Raw genomic sequence first — 16,595 nt, forward strand, 5'->3', positions numbered from 1 at the left:
TAACCGTTCATGAGAGAAGCTTATGTAAATTTACATTATTTTATTAATAAATTGCCTAAAGTGGCCGCGTTGGCTCAGGCCGTGGACTGTTTCCCTCTTTGAGGGTTTTCACCACGTCAAAAGTATTGGTGTATTGATCTGCGATCTGTTTGTGAGTGGTGTCCTTTGGAGTTTTGTCTGAGGAACTTACCCTGTAAATTCCTACATGGTATCAGAGCTATTTGAGGGCTGCGTCCGTTGGTGATCCAAATCTGAAGCCGGTAGAACTGCATCCGACTGACGTTTCCTAGATCTACTGTTTCTGACTACTTTCGGGCTGAGAGCACTGCTCTATTGTGTTGGGAGCATCTGTTCCAGTGAGGAACCCCTTTCGTTCATGCGAAAAGGTTTCCGGTAGCCCTAGCTACGTCATTTGTAAGATCTGGAGGTATACAGTGTTTATTTGCAGTTTACAGTTATTTTCTCTCTGTTTATTTCGGTTTCGGTTTATTTAGCCTTTTTTATTACTGGATCTATACCTTTCATTTCTGCGTATGCTCTTTGCCCTGCGACTCTGTGCGATCTGGGCAAATCAGAAACAGAAAGGAAGGATTTTTCTCATGCGTATGCTCTTTTCCGCTGCGCCTTAGTGTGATCTCGGAAAATCAGAAACATTGAGGAAAATATTTAGTTTCCGGCTAAAGCTAACTTCGAGTCGCAAGGTTCATTTTTTTTGTATGTCTGTGTTGGGTTTTGTGTTTTTTGTTTTGTAGGGAAAAAGAGCTTTCTCAAAGCAAGCTCGCAACCCAAAGCTTCAACCCCCCCCTCTCTCTCAAACTTTTTGTATAGCTCACTTGGTCCAAAGCTAATTTATGAGAGTAGAGGTCTTGAGTTCAAGTCTCCTTTTTGTGGGGGCGGATTTTTCATTTCCGCACATTCCCGCACTTTGTCGGCATCTTCATCAAATTTTCTTCAAAAAGCCATAACTTCTTCATCCGGAAGCCGTTTTCAGAACCGTTTTTTTTGAAACAGCCTAATTTTTTGAGATCTTTCCATTGGAACACTTAGTTTCAGCATCTATAGCTTCAGTTTCTGTTAAAATGGAAAGTCCATGCCAAGTTATTCTTGACAGCACCAACTACTTCCAATGGTGGTCCTACATTGTGGATTTACTTAGAAGTAAAGGTCTCTACAAAATAGCCACAGGCCAAGAAACCAAACTGAAAGATGAAGATAAGGCAGCTAAATGGGAAAATAGGCAAGATCAAGCACGTGGGTTGATAGGGATGTCTATTTCTTCATATCTTAGATTCCATATTGCAGAACTTGATACTCCTGATGAAGCATTGAAACAGATTACTAAAGTTTTTGGAATAAAAAATGAACTTAGAGCCCATCAACTTGAAAATGAGTTGCTTACATTGGACCCCAATAATTTTTCTTGCATTGAAGATTTTTTGTCCAAGTTCAAGACCCTTAAACTTCTCTTGGAAGGTGTTAAGGTTAAGAAAGAAGATAGTAACCTTATCTATTCCATTCTTACTAAGTTGGGACCAGCATACTCTGTGTTTGTTTCCACCTTCCATTCTACAAGAGAAGCCTTCATTTCTCAAGGACAAGACTACAAGTCCCCTTCCTTTGATTCTTTTTGTGATTCTTTAATAAGAGAACAAGAAAAACTCTTACACCTTGGTCTTCTTAATCTTGGAAACTCTTCTAAGAAAACGTTAGTCGCCCAACAACAACCAAATCCAAAGAATCCTAAGTTGTATCCTAAAAGGAATGGTCCTAAACCAAACAAGGGTCTTAAGCGATCTCAGCCTCAAAATGAAAAATCATTTCAACAAAATGATAAGACAAATAAACACAAAGGGAAGAAGACTGATAGACATTGCAACTTTTGTAATCGAGATGGCCACTTAGAATCTAAATGCTTTAAGAAGATGGAAGCCTTGGAAGCAGCAATGAAGAAGCATAACATCCATTTGGAGCACTCTTCAACTTCAACTTCATCTTCAGGAATGGCACTTTCTGCATGTGGTTGTCAAGCATCTCGGTCTGGCTATGCACTAAATGTATCTTCTTCTTCTCATTCTCATGAGTGGCTCATTGATTCTGGAGCTTCTTATCACATGGCCAAAAACAAAGCCATGTTTTCTTCTTTAAATGATTGTAACACCAAAAATATATATGTTGGTGATGATAGATCTCTTAGTGTTGTAGGGACTGGAACTGTTCATATAGACAATGGTCAGTTTAATGATGTATTATGTGTTCCAACCTTATCCTGCAACCTTCTATCTGTATATCAGATAACCCATTCAGGTGAAGGTAAAATCGTTGAATTTTCACCTCACGATGTTGTAATTAAGGACTTAAGAGATCTTAGACAGATTTTAGCTACTGGCATTACTGATGATTCTACAAGGTTGTATAAGTTTCACAACTTTGGGTCATCAAATCTTCCCTCAGTATTTGTTGCTCATAATGATGAAGTGAGCAAACTTTGGCATGAGCGATTTGGTCACTTAAACTATCGCTCTTTTTAGAATCTATGTAAAGAAAATATGGTGACAGGTCTTCCAATGGTATCTTGTAGAGATGGTGTTTGTTCCGGATGTGTACACGGAAAACATCATCGGGACAGTTTTGAAAAACGTGCCTCTTGGCACGCCTCAGCCCCTTTACAGCTCGTGCATAGTGATTTATGTGGTCCACTTCCAGTTGTTTCATTCTCTGGCTACAAGTATTTCTTAACTTTCATTGATGATTTTTGCAGACGCACTTGGGTATACTTCTTAAAACTCAAGAGTGAAGTATTTAACATGTTCTTGGCCTTTAAGGCCTTTGTTGAAAAACAATATGGACATCAAATTCTTAAGCTAAGATCTGATAATGGCGGAGAATATGTTAACAACAAATTCATCAACTTTTGCACTGAGAATGGAATTCAAATGCAACATACTGTTCCATATACTCCACAACAAAATGGTGTAGCTGAAAGGAAGAATCACACCTTAAAGGAAATGGCTAATTGTATGCTTCAATCTAAAGGACTTAGTCTTAATTATTGGGCAGAAGCAATTAACTGTGCAAATTACATAATAAATCGCACTCCTACTAAGGTTTTAAAGAATATCACTCCAGAAGAAGCATGGAGCTCAATCAAACCAGATGTAAGTCACTTTCGTGTTTTTGGAAGTGAAGCATGGACCCATATTCCAGATGAGAAACATAAAGCTTTAGAACCTAAGAGTGAAAAATGTATTTTTGTTGGATATTCTGAAGATGTCAAAGGATATAGACTTATTCCACTTAAGTCCAAAAATGTTATCATTAGAAGAGATGTAAAGTTTGCTGAAAATATATCGGCCTACAAGCCTAGTTCGGCGGATGTGCCACCTCTCCCTATCTCTTCTACTTTTGAAAATATTTCTTCTTCAGATAATGAAAGCGAGGATGAAAATCCTCCCCCACCTTCTCAGGATCCTCCTTCAGCTCCTCAGCTTCCAAAATGGGTCCGTGCTACTTGGGATGCAGCAGGTGATCTTGCCGGTGATCCTACAGATCGGCGACGTACACGTTCTCAGTTTGATAGAGCCTCTTCTTTACTGGCTCAAGCTTCAGTGAATTATGATCCTGACACCTTTGCAGAAGCTTCAGGCCATCCAGATTGGGAAGCAGCTATGAATGAAGAATATCATTCATTATTGGCAAATGATACATGGGATCTTGTTCCTCTACCAAAGGGACAAAAACTTGTTAGATGCAAATGGGTTTACAGAACCAAGTATGAACCAGATGGGAAAGTTGATAAACATAAAGCTCGTCTTGTTGCTAAGGGTTTTTCACAAGTTGAAGGCATTGACTACACTGAAACCTTCTCCCCTGTTGCCAAAATGAACTCTATCCGCCTTGTTCTTTCCCTCGCTGCCTCTTTCAAATGGGAAGTCCATCAAATGGATGTTAAATCCGCCTTCTTGCATGGGGACTTGCATGAAGAAATCTATTTGGAACAACCTATTGGCTTTATACAAACAGACTCCAGCCTTGTATGTCGGCTTAAGAAATCCCTTTATGGTCTCAAGCAAGCTCCTCGAGCTTGGTATGCCAAAATGGATAACTTTCTTTTAGAAAATGGCTTTTCTAGGTGTCATTCTGACAATACTGTCTACACCAAGAAAGTGGGCAAGTCTCTTATCATTCTTGTTCTTTATGTTGATGATCTTATCCTGACTGGTAGTGATCCCAACCTTATAAACCATGTGAAGACTAGCCTTAAAAGGAAGTTTGAAATGATAGACTTAGGACACTTACATTATTTTCTTGGTCTTCAAGTCTTGCAATCCAAGGAAGGTATTTCCCTTTCCCAGTCCAAGTATGCCTGTGATATTCTACACCATTTTCACATGGAACACTGTAAGCCAGCCCCTTCTCCCTTTCAGTCGGCAGTCAAACTTTCAGTCACTTGTACTTCTCCTGAAGTTGATGCTACCTTATACTGTCAACTTGTAGGAAAACTTTGGTATCTAACCCATACTCGTCTTGACCTTTCCTTTGCTGTTGGCCTTGTTGCTCGATTTATGCAAAACCCACGTGAAAGTCATTGGAAAGTAGCTAAAAGAATACTTCGTTATGTTCGAGGTACAGTTCAGTTTGGGATTCATTACAGTGCCGAAGCATCTCCTCTATTGGTTGGTTTCACTGATTCCGATTGGGTTGGTGACCCTGATGATCGGAAGTCTACTGCAGGTTATGTGTTCACTCTTGGTTCAGGACCTATTACATGGGCTTGCAAGAAACAAGGTGCCATTTCTCTTTCTTCAGCAGAAGCAGAGTATCGTGGTGCCGTAGAAGCTAGTAAGGAAGCCTTGTGGCTTCGTCAGATCCTGTCAGAGTTTGGCTTTCAGCAGCAGCATCCGACTACACTTTGGTGTGATAATCAAAGTGCCATTCAACTATGCAAAGATCCAGTCCAACATCAGCGCAGCAAACACATTGAACTGCACATGCACTTCATCAGAAAGCTCATCCACGACCATGTTCTTGAAGTGCAATATTGTTCAACAGATGATCAAGTTGCAGACATCTTTACAAAGGCTCTCATAGAGGCGAAGTTCACTAAACTTCCATTTATGGTTGGAGTTTAGGAAGTAGTCACTAAGGGGGGATAGGCTCTAGTGCCTCCTTCCTTCTCCTATTGTGTCATATTTGTAAATCCTTCAATCCTATCCCAAGTTGCTCTTAAGGGGGGATGTTAGGATATTCCGACACATAGGAAATAGTTAAGTATAACTTGGTCTAGTATAGATATCATCAAACGCTTCTCTAATAATTTATGAGTACATCAATGCATCAGATCCAACTGAAAGGGAAGCACCAACTCCCTAGTACTATAGAAAAACATTCAATTCTCCAGCTCCAACTGGAAGGATGCTCCAATCCCTTGGTTTTATCAGCGATTGCTGAAAGGCTGCTCCAACACCCTAGCAAACTCCAACTTGCCCTAGCACCACTCTTCCAACTTGAAGTGTTTTCAGGTTCCAACCTGAAGGTGACTCCAACGCCTGCCTAGCACCACCCAACCACCTGAAAAATCACAATGAACAATGACAAACTATTGTGGGCTCCCGTACTAGGGACAATGGCCCACTTACAATGATAAAGACCTTTTCAGATTTGAACCATGTCCTCCTTCCACCAGATTGCTGTAACAATGATGAAATAAAACCCTTTCTGCTCCTTATGTCAGAATGAAGAACTGCTGCAACCAATCTGATGAAGTAAGCCAGGCTATGTAAATGAACTTCTAATTATGAGGCCAATGTTGATGATGATAACCTTAGAAACAAATTCTTCTACAAATCTTCAACTTCAGCCAATAAGGAGAATGCCAATAACCCCTTCTGCAATTAGAATGAATGCTTTGTCCTTCTGCAGGTGCTGATAATGAAACAAGTATCAAATGAAACTGTCGATGCCAACACACATTCAAAAGTATGTAAAATAAAACTCTAGCTGTTGTATGATTGGAATCATGTCTAGACTTCAAACAATACTATCTGCCACACCTTTGGTAAATGATATGTTATTGAAATAATGCTTCTAAATGCTTCTAAATGCTTTGAGTGCTTGCTAATTCATAAATGCCTTCTGCCAATATAAGTCAGAGCCTTGCAGAAGCAATATATCATTCAATGAAGAACTTTTTTTTCCTCCAGGAAAAATCGTATTTTTCATTAAAAAATTAGCGAAAATTACATGCTGTATGCGCTGTATATCATACCAAAATATGACTGTTTGTGAATCAACAATCATCAGCTAGTTTGTAAACTGTACTGAAATAAACATATATATGAGATAAACAAAAAATAATATGCTAAGTCATGTCTGTGATAAGTCCATCTGAGCTGATATATATTGTCGTTCGTCATATGCAAGTAGTGTGATATGTCGGATAAACAAAAATGACATAAATATGATGTCACTAATGAGCTGCCATATCCCGTGCTGTCTCAAAGAAAGGACGATGATAGTACTGATAGTGATCGTGACCATTCTGCTCTGTCACATGCCAAATACCATACGCTTGCTGCGCGCCCTCTTCTGATAGCCTATCAGAAAGTGTGTTCCTTTCCCTGTAATGTAATCAAAATGTGATTTTAACATCATAACCTCATCCAATATGCTTTTGAGTGTGTGTGTGTGTGTGTGTGTGCGTGTGACATGAAGAAAGCTGATTAAACCAATCAACTACCACCTTTGAGTCACCAAAAACTTGTAGCTATCGACATTCCTTTTCAATAGAGAATATGAGTAACTTAAGACTGAATAATTCTGCAAAATTGTTTGTGCCATGTTTCAACCCAACTTTTAGTTCATAGTGATGAGAGTCATTTAGGTGAAGAATAACTTCTCCACATCTACCTTGCTGTGAAGCTCCATCAAAGTAGGTCCATAGTTTTGAGTGGTCAATAATCTCCTCAGATATTATACTAGGACAATGACTTTGTTCTTCATCTGGAATACGATTATATATTTGCTATGATTTGTGCACTAATAGCATCAGGAAAGAAGTTACTGTCTTGGAAAATCTTACAATTTCTCCCGATCCATATACCCCAGCAAGTAATTAGAGGGATGTTCCATAGCTTTTTTGGAGAAGCTTCATTCCACCATTTCTTCCTAGCCTGACTGACATTTGCACCCTACCACCTGATATTAATTGTCAGCCCTTGGTAAACCAGGTTCCATACCTGGTTTGCAGATTGACACGATAAGAATAAGTGATCTACTGACTCTTTGACAACTTTACATAAAGCACATCAGGATGGGCCATAGAAGGATTGCTTTTTTAAGTTTTCTCCCGTGGGTATTTTATTCTCCAATATACACCATAATAACATTATGGCTTTAGCTGGACTCTTCAATTTCCAAAGGTGATTCCACCACCAAGAGTGTATTTCAGTTTCCTTTGAGGCGATAATATATAAGTATCCAACTTTAGTCGTGTATGTGCCCTACTTTGAGCGTACCCATAAAAGTTCATCTTCCCGATCTAGTAATCTAACATGTGATGCAGACAATGCATTAGTATAATCTTCCCAAGCCTGTTGCCACTGTTCAGGTATATTCAATGCTATGGCAGATAACTAGCGTTGGCCACTGTACAGGTATATAGATGAATGATCCAGATCCACAATTTGATTCAAAAATTTGATCCTATGAGATATCAAGAAAGCTACCTAATTCCGGGGAAGTATATACTGATTTCTGCAACCAAAGCATTTTCAAATCCCACTCTACTTTCAACAGTCTTCTCACTCTTTACTGTTGATTAATTGAGGCTTCAATTGAGTACTCAACAGTTGGTTATCATGATAAGATCAACATACCTGTGATTTCAAGGCCGAAATTTTAGTTTTGCTTCTTCTATACTTACTGGTTATAAGGTCGGCTTACCTGGTGCCTAGCTTGAATCTTGATTAGACCACATTAATATACAAATAACACAATTTATATTTCATTGCAAGTGTCTTCTAGTCAATGAGCCGAACATACCTGAAATATACACTTGTAAGCTTCAGAGTTTAATGGTTTCTTTGCTTGCAATGGAGGTTACTTAAGCCTGCAGTCCTAAGATAATGGTAGTGCTTCAACGTCAAACTTCTAGGATCAATCATAAGGAATTAGGTTGCACACTCCAAGGTTACTTCAGTTCAGTGCCTCAGAACATTGTCACAGTTGTAATGGAAGGACGAATGATAGGAATTAGGCTATTAGCCAAGCCCTCACTAGTACTCAAGCTGCATATGGATTGACACTGCTTGGTTCTTTAAACCACAAATAAGGGTTTCTTATGCTTGGATCTGCAGGCTTTAAGTATGCTTTAATCTTGTCTCAATGAACCAAAATTTTTTACCACATTTGCTGAACAAAGATGGTGCAAAACTTCTTCCTTGCCTCAACTGATGAAACTGCAGATGATATAGTACCCAAAAAGCATGGCCGAAGATATTAACTGCCTCAGGGGTTATGATCTGAGATTATAATGCAGGGTTTCCATGAGTCGTTCTTCATAAAATGTAGATTTGGTCATTCATGTGAGGCAACTCCACCTGCAAAGAAAAGACCCAATGAATCCCCAAGTGTAAAACAAAAATCAAAATCCAAACCCTCTCATCTGATCAACGTTACTCCTCAGGGATGAATATAATTGCAGAACTCTGTTTTGTCAAAAGATGTTCATTTTCATGCATATCCTAGGAGGGAGGATACATGTTTTTTTATAGTTTTGGAAGGGCTCTTTTGAAGCAGCCGAAATCCCTTATTGGAGGGGGAACTTTGAATTTTTGAATTCAAATTAGAGGGGAAAAACACTTTAAGGATTTTAATTTTGAAATTCAAAAGCCCCTTCATTAGATACTTCATGTTTAAAATAACCCTTTGCAATGTCCTTTTTGTTGGAGAAGAGACATATGACTTTGACTTTTTGACTTGGTTAACAAGAGCTGCCACCTTGTTAACCTTTGGGGCTTTTGCCGCAAATTTGGTCCTTCAACTTCAATCAAGCGTAACCTACAAACTGTGGAGGCTCTCGTGATGTGCCACATACCATCGAAACGAATCGCCAAGGAGAATCCATCAAGGATGATCTTGACACAAAACCATGAATTGCCATGTCATATTGTCGACAAAGGCGAGGCATCTCCTTGTGTTTCTTAGGTTGACATCAATGACAACCACATATCAAACATGCTTTACAAAGCATGATTTTAAATCAGGATATCACTAGATTAGATTAAGAAAATAAGACATTCCCAAACAACTTTTAAAACACATGAAGGGCATTATGAGTTCTTGGTTATGCCTTTTGGGTTGACTAATGCTCCTGCTTTTCAAGGTCTTATGAACAAATTTTTTTGACCCCATCTTAGAAAATTTGTGTTGGTTTCCTTTGATGATATACTATCTATAGCAATTCATGTGAAGAACACATTACAAAATGGCCTATTCTGAAGAACATGAGTTTTAGAGAATTTTTGGAACTTACAAGATATTACTGGAAATTTGTTAAGAATTATGCACGCATTGTGGGCCCACCCATGCCTCTCTTGAATAAAAATTCATTTGTATGGAATGATGAGGCTACCTTGACATTGTCTCTCTAAAAGGATGCCACGTCTTCTACACTGATATTGGCAACACTTTATTTTGGTAAAATGTTCATAGTAGAATGCGATGCATTGGGACAAGGAATTGGAGCAGTGTTTGTTGGACACCTAATCCGCTAAGGGTTATGGTATGGAATATGAACAATCGTTGGCCTATTCTAAAGAACATGAGTTTTAGAGAATTTTTGGAACTTAAAGGATATTACTGGAAATTTGTTAAGAATTATGCATGCATTGTGGGTCCACTCATGTCTCTCTTGAATAAAAATTCATTTGTATGGAGTGATGAGGCTACCTTGACAATCTCTCTCTGAAAGGATGCCAAGTCTTCTACATCGGTATTGGCAACACTTTATTTTGGTAAAACGTTCATAGTAGAATGCGATGCATTGTAACAAGGAATTGGAGCAGCATTTGTTGGACACCTAATCTGCTAAGGGTTGTGGTGTGGAATATGAACAGTGATTGGAGTCCAAGAGGTCACTTGGAATATGAAAACCAAGGGTCATAAGACATTGTATAAATATGTATATCATTGTGAATAAAATGTATCTCACATTTATCTTAATCTGACCTATTCATTCGTGAGTGTTTAACATGTTATCGGAGCGGGCGAATCCCTGCCCTGCTGAAATTAGAACCACTAGTTGTGTGGCCTTCTTTGTCACTTTGCGCTTGTGCATTAGGTTTTCTCCCAAAAACACTGTCATGCGACCATTCTTTGCGAACCCTATCAACCATAATGCTTGTTTATTTTCGAAGCCAAACAATTATAGACGTTGAGAAACATAACACTGGTCTCTTCTTCTTAGAACTATTACCTCTGAGAACATGTTAGTTGATGTTGCAGTAGCCACATTTCACCAACATATTAGCTGCTTTTTGTTTTCATAACAGATCCTTTTACAATATATTTAAAATGCCTCTACATGTTTGTTGTTCCGGGTTGCCTGACATGTTGCATATTTTGTGACTCGTTTCCTTGACTCATATTCCATTGTCTTCGCCTTGACATGGAGGCACTGTCGCTTACCCTATTGTTGGTGTTAACCTTCACTTATTTCCAATTTCTTACTTAAATCGCTAAAATTGGTGTTCTTGAGTAGCTGTAACAATCGTTCCCTTTGTTTGAAAACTAGAAAATTTGACAATTATTTATTAACGACTCATTTGGGTTATCTGGGGACTGTGAGGAAATAAATTTGGCATTATCAAAACCTTGGGGAGCTTGAGCGATCATTGAAATGGCATCGTAGGCATAGTAACTGTATATGTTGAGCTTTGTCCGCTTTCCTTTCGAGGGATTCTTGTCGATGAACAATGGCTTCCACCTATGGCCAAAATCAATCAATCAAGTGGGGTTTGAAATATAAATTCTGGTTCTTAGAATGTCTTGCATGGATGTGGTGTTTGATTCACTCATGACATCAAGAACAATGCCAGAGTAATCTTGCAGGTGATACTAGAAAAAATTGAATAGGTCCTTATCAGCAGTGAAGAGCGACATCATTTGTAGTGAAATGTTTGTTCACAAGTGAGCAAGTTCAAATCATTGCACTTTTTGTGCAAGGTCGAAAGAACAGAGGTTTCAAGTGATAGTTATTGAAGAAGTAAAATTGGGAGAAGGGTTTTGATGTCAAGTTCATGTTTGTGAATGTTGCGGCCATGTTGACATGAAAACCCATAATTTCAATGCAACAAACGTGTGTGAGCTTTGCTGAGCAATGCTTGTCCCTTTGGAGCAGCGTGTGTGAGCTTTGCTGAGCAAACATATGTCTCTTTCAGAGTGGTGCAACTCATGAGCTTTGGAGCAATGTGGTCGGTTTTGGTAAGCAGCATGTGAGCTTTGGCGTTGTTGGACTATTTTGCATCAAACATATTTATAATTGCATTGTATATTGGGCCTTTATGTTTGTTATTTCCATGCCTTGGCATCATCGTCACAACCTTGAGCCACTTTGTATTCTTTATAAAGTAGCGTGACATTGTAGCTATATATAATGTTGTATGTGGTGATTTGGGGTAGCATCGGATGTTCTCTAGCCACGAAAATTGGTGGAGAGGCTAAAGCACATGAGATCTCCACTACCCAGAAATGGTTTGCGCAGATTCTAAATAGTTTGGGAGATATTAAAATAATTAATATTTTTAATGGAGTCCCTAAGTCTAAAGTTAGGGAAAATAAAATATTAATGTGAATTAATATAAAACTGTGTTAGAAGGGTCCAAAAGCCATGGATCAAGCCAGAGTTAATCTTAGCCGTTGATTAGGGACTTAAACTCGGCCATTGATTTGTCAACGAGAAAAGTATAAGATGAGGCTTGAGGGTCACTTGGAGGACACACTAAGGCAGACCAGTCAGTGCAATTTTTGGAGTGGGGTTAGCTGAGAAATTCAAACTAGTGGTTTGGTTAGTAGTTAGGAGGCAGCAAGTACGGAACGGAGAGAAGGGATCAGCCATTGGAGACCAGCGCCGAGGTAGGAGAGGCAGACATAGGGCATTTCAGGCAGATGCAGAGGCAGCAGGAGACTATGCAATCATTAGAGGGCCTGCGTGGGTGACGCAGAGAGGCCCAGGGCTGAAGCAGTCAAGCAGGGGCTGACATAGAGTGTCTGGGAGCCACGCAGAGGTTAGCCAAGCTGACGCTGGGACTAGGAGAAGTGCTGGAGAATTTTTCTCTCTGTTGGTAAGCTAGTTTGGCACCTTTTTGTACTGATGAATTGCTGAATAATAAAATCCTCCCTTGCTGCATCGATTTTCCCACATCGGGTTTTTCCGAGGACTATTGTCCAAAATATCTGTGTCAATGTGTTGATTCTTGTACATGTGTTTGTTTTTGTATTACGGTGTGATATCTGCAACAGAATTTATTTTAATGTTTATCGAAAGAATTTCATAAATAACTTATTGAAGAATGAGAAGGAAAAGTAAATCAGATGTTGCAGTGATAGAATTTTCACATGGTATCAAAGGGAGTAATTAGAGACAAGAAGGGAAAATCAGTTATGGGTTGAGACCATGATGCAGAGGCATCCACGTCAAGGGACTCGCACAGATTTTCAGAAGATTGTAGAAGAGAAAGAGACTTCGATTTCTCTATGTTGGCTTCCAGGTTGGAAGAAGAAGTGGCTTGTATGACTAGTTATGCATCATCAGAAATGTGGTATATAGACAGTGGAGCCTCGTGGCATATGATGGGAATCAGGGAATGTTTCTCAGAATTTTGAGAAGAGAAGATGAACTTTCAGATCACCATGGGGAACAAGGCAAAGTGTACTCCAGTAGGGAAGGGTACCATAGTTTTTCAAAGAGAATCGGGAGAATGATTCCGTCCTACAAATGTGCTGCATGTACCAGGATTGGGGATGAACTTACTTTCCATGTAGCAACTTCAAGGCAAGGGCTATGGCGTCTACTTCATCAAGGAGAAGGTACATGTCAAACACTCGAGCTGGAAAAAGAAAGTGCAGATTGGGATCAAAAGTAACAGTTTGTATAGATTACAACTAGAATCACCAATGGCACTAATAGGCAGTCATGGAGACAAGGACTTGAATGAACTATGGCACAGAAGAATAGGTCATTTGAACCATGGATCTCTGAGAATTCTCAGGAGCACTGTAACAGGAGTTCCGGATCTGAGTACTCTAGGAAAGTATGCCAAGGCAACATTTCCTAGGAGCAAACACAAGGCCAAGAGTGTACTAGGATTGATACACTCAGATATCTGTGGACCTATGTCTGTCAAAGATCTCAGTGGTGCCGAGTATTTCCTTACCTTCATTGATGACCACTCAAGGAAAACTTGGATTTATTTTCTAAAAACCAAGGATGAGGTTTTCTGTCGATTCAAAGAGTTCAAGGCTTTGGTGGAGAATCTGACTGGGAAGAAAATAAAAGTTTTGTGCTCAGATAATGGTGGAGAGTATGTCGATAAGGACTTCACTGATTTTTGCGCTAAGGAGGGCATCAAAAGAGAGTGGACAACTCCCTACAATTTGGAGCAGAATGGAGTAGCAGAAAGAAAGAACAGGACTATTGTAGAAGCAGCTAGGGCCATGATGTATGATCAGGATATGTCGAAATTCCTGTGGGCGGAAGCATGCAACACAACAGTCTATGTTTAGTACAGGACTCCTCATCGGGCATACAGGGAAGACACCTGAAGTCGATCATTTCAGGATATTTGGGAGTCTAGCATATTGCCACATACCAAAGGAAAAGAGGAAGAAGCTGGATCAAACTGCGGAAAAGGGATATCTGGTGGGATATAGCGAGAACGCTAAGGCATACAGAATCTACCTTCCAGGGAGCAGGAAGGTAGTAGTTCGACGAGATGTAAAGTTCATGGAGGACAGGGCTTTCAGAAAATCTCGTGAGATGCTTTCCGAATTTAGTCAAAAGAGGAGCCACTGGTTAAGCCTCTTCAACCAACAGAAGTAAAAAATTCTTCCTCGGGTCAAGAAGATTCTCAGGATGAGGAGGAGCTAACAAAAGCACCTGCTGGCAGAGGAAGAACTTGTAGGGAACTTCGTCAGATTCTGCGAGATGCAGAGGACTTCATCGGCGCGCCAAGAAACAATAAGAGGGACTGAAAAGTCACCTTTTGGAATGTTGCTTTGTTTCCCACAAGCACCAAGAAACCAAAAAAATTGCTTTGGTTCAGTGGGCTCTAAGAGGGTGTGCTCATGGAGCATTTTTCAAGTCTTAGGGAGTGCCTTGGGAGGTCTTTGGGAGTGCCCATAGAGTAATTTGGAAGCAGCACTCCTAGAGCACTCCACACAATGGCAATCAATGCCTCATGATATGGGAGCACACTCCTAGAAAATGCTTCTTGGAGGGAGCGATCAAGAAGTACACTCCCAAAGGCACTTCTTGATTGCTCCCTCTTGGAGTGTGTTTTGGGAGCAAGGCAAAGGGGTGCTCCCCCTCAACATATTTCATAAGTGCCCCTCATGCTGCACCTTGTTAAGGGATTTATAAGATTTAAAGTGTAGGTTTGGGAAGTAACAATAGGAATCAGAGATGATCTTCCCAACTTAGAACATGATGTTGATCTTTGCTATCTTATTCACCATCTTATTACGAAAAATTCCTAATGTGACTACATCGTAAGGACTTTAAATAAGCCTTCTTATCTCGTGCCTTGAAATATCATGTCTTTAGTGTCCACTTGTCTGGGGGTTCCCTTTATTGACCATCTTCATAATGATTTAAGAATGCCCTCAAGGCTGTAAGCCTTTTACCCCTTATCGAGTTAAACGTTGTTACTTGGTGTGCCAGGTCTGAACCTTCACTGTAAATTAACTCGACAATACCTTTATGATTTTAAATCTCTCTCTTGCTTTGCTTGGGTTTTTCTGAGAGGCCCTTTCAAAGTTTAATTTCCATAATCCCATTCTCGGGGCTTCCATATCACATTGCTTTCTGTGGTTGAACCTAAGATTTGTTTTTAATAGACACAAATATAATCCATATCACCTTAAACTGGTACACTATTGTATTTTTTTGAAAAAGTATATGTTGTCACTATGCCTGTGCTGTTGTTACTGGCCATACAATTTGAATCATGGATGTCAATTTGCCAAATTGAGTTTTACTCGATAGCTACTCTGTGTGTGGAAATGGAGGTCTGGTCCATTTGAGTCTTTTATTTGAAAGGATAAAATTTGGAAGAATGGGGCTTAACTTATGTAATTTTAATTTTAAATATTAATGTCCAGTAGTAACCATAATTGGTTTGTGTGGCTTCAAAAACTTCAAATATGAATGATTGTTTGGAATACCATTGTTATCTAAAATTAACAGCTAGGCATCTATGATCACCACACACTAGGTCCTCATATGACTAACGAAGTGCAAGCATGCAAGACACCAGAAATTAGAAACATGCCTCAGGTGTGTTCTATGCAGAGAACCACTAGAATAATTTCAATTTGATTGTTGGTTTTATTGACAGTTTCACCATGGGACTTTTGAATGCATGTAATCTCAGTATGCATAAAATGTTCAGGCTGGTAGGTAATATATTGATCAATGCATAAACTGTTCATGCTGGTAGGTAATACATTGATTAATGACTTAGAATATTGTTTTTGTGCTCTCCCTGTTATCTATCTTCCGTGTGTTCATGGAGAACATCTTGCATATACCACTTATCTAGAAAAAAAATGAGTCACAAATACTTGATGTGAATACATTGTGGTGTTTAGCTTTAATCCAAAATTGTACAGTCTATAGTGGAGATTGATTTTGACTCAACCAGTGTTGTTCTACTTGGGTTTGGATAACTTATTACACAACTCATTTTCTCTAAACAATCAATGATAGTTCCTTGTATGATATTTTTGAAAGGTTTGTGTTTTATGAACTTCTCATGTATTTTCTGATATAAATTGTTAAATTCAGATATTGAAGCTTCCTTGACCCAAGATGAAAGAAGGGAGAGAAAATCAGATGTGGAAAATTCTGAAGATGAACGAAGGAGGACAAAAATTGGAGCCCTGAAAAAGAAGGCACTAAGTGCATCGACAAGGTTCAAGCATTCCTTAAGGAAAGGGAGGAGGAAAGGTGAAAGGAGGGTTATTTCTGTTTCAATTGAAGATGTACGAGATTCTGAGGAGGAGAAAGCCGTCAATGCTTTTAGACAAGCACTTTTTGATCAAGATTTATTGCCTTCCAGACATGATGACTATCATATGATGCTAAGGTAAGATATTTTTATCCATCTCTTTGTTGTATGGTATCGTTTTATTGCCAAGGGCTTAAATGATAATTTTGATAGTATCAGATGTCGCTGTTCTTTTTTACTTTTCACCAAAATAAATGCTTCCATTTTTTTATTAGATTAATCAGTTATGCACAAAAAAGGGAATGAGTGGCCATCTTGTCCAAAAGTAAATTCCCTAAAACAAGCACGCACAAAACTTGCCACTGGACA

The 16,595-nt window shown here is 39.2% G+C and overlaps 1 protein-coding gene across 5 annotated transcripts in view; it reads left to right on the forward strand.

The window, feature by feature from the left end:
* The window catches only part of LOC149170620 (phosphatidylinositol/phosphatidylcholine transfer protein SFH6-like), a 148,593-nt gene that overhangs the window by 14,889 nt on the left and 117,109 nt on the right, over window positions 1-16,595 (forward strand). For all 5 annotated transcript variants that reach the window (XM_089423947.1, XM_089423944.1, XM_089423949.1 and 2 more), the window contains one exon: window positions 16,064-16,364. In XM_089423947.1, the coding sequence (XP_089280073.1) occupies window positions 16,064-16,364 (301 nt within the window). The remainder of the gene's footprint in view (window positions 1-16,063; window positions 16,365-16,595) is intronic.

Source organism: Pinus tabuliformis, chromosome 4_2 (assembly GCF_031772625.1).
Source record: "Pinus tabuliformis cultivar Carrire ecotype Pingquan chromosome 4_2, CPIR1, whole genome shotgun sequence".
Taxonomy (NCBI): Eukaryota; Viridiplantae; Streptophyta; class Pinopsida; order Pinales; family Pinaceae; genus Pinus; species Pinus tabuliformis.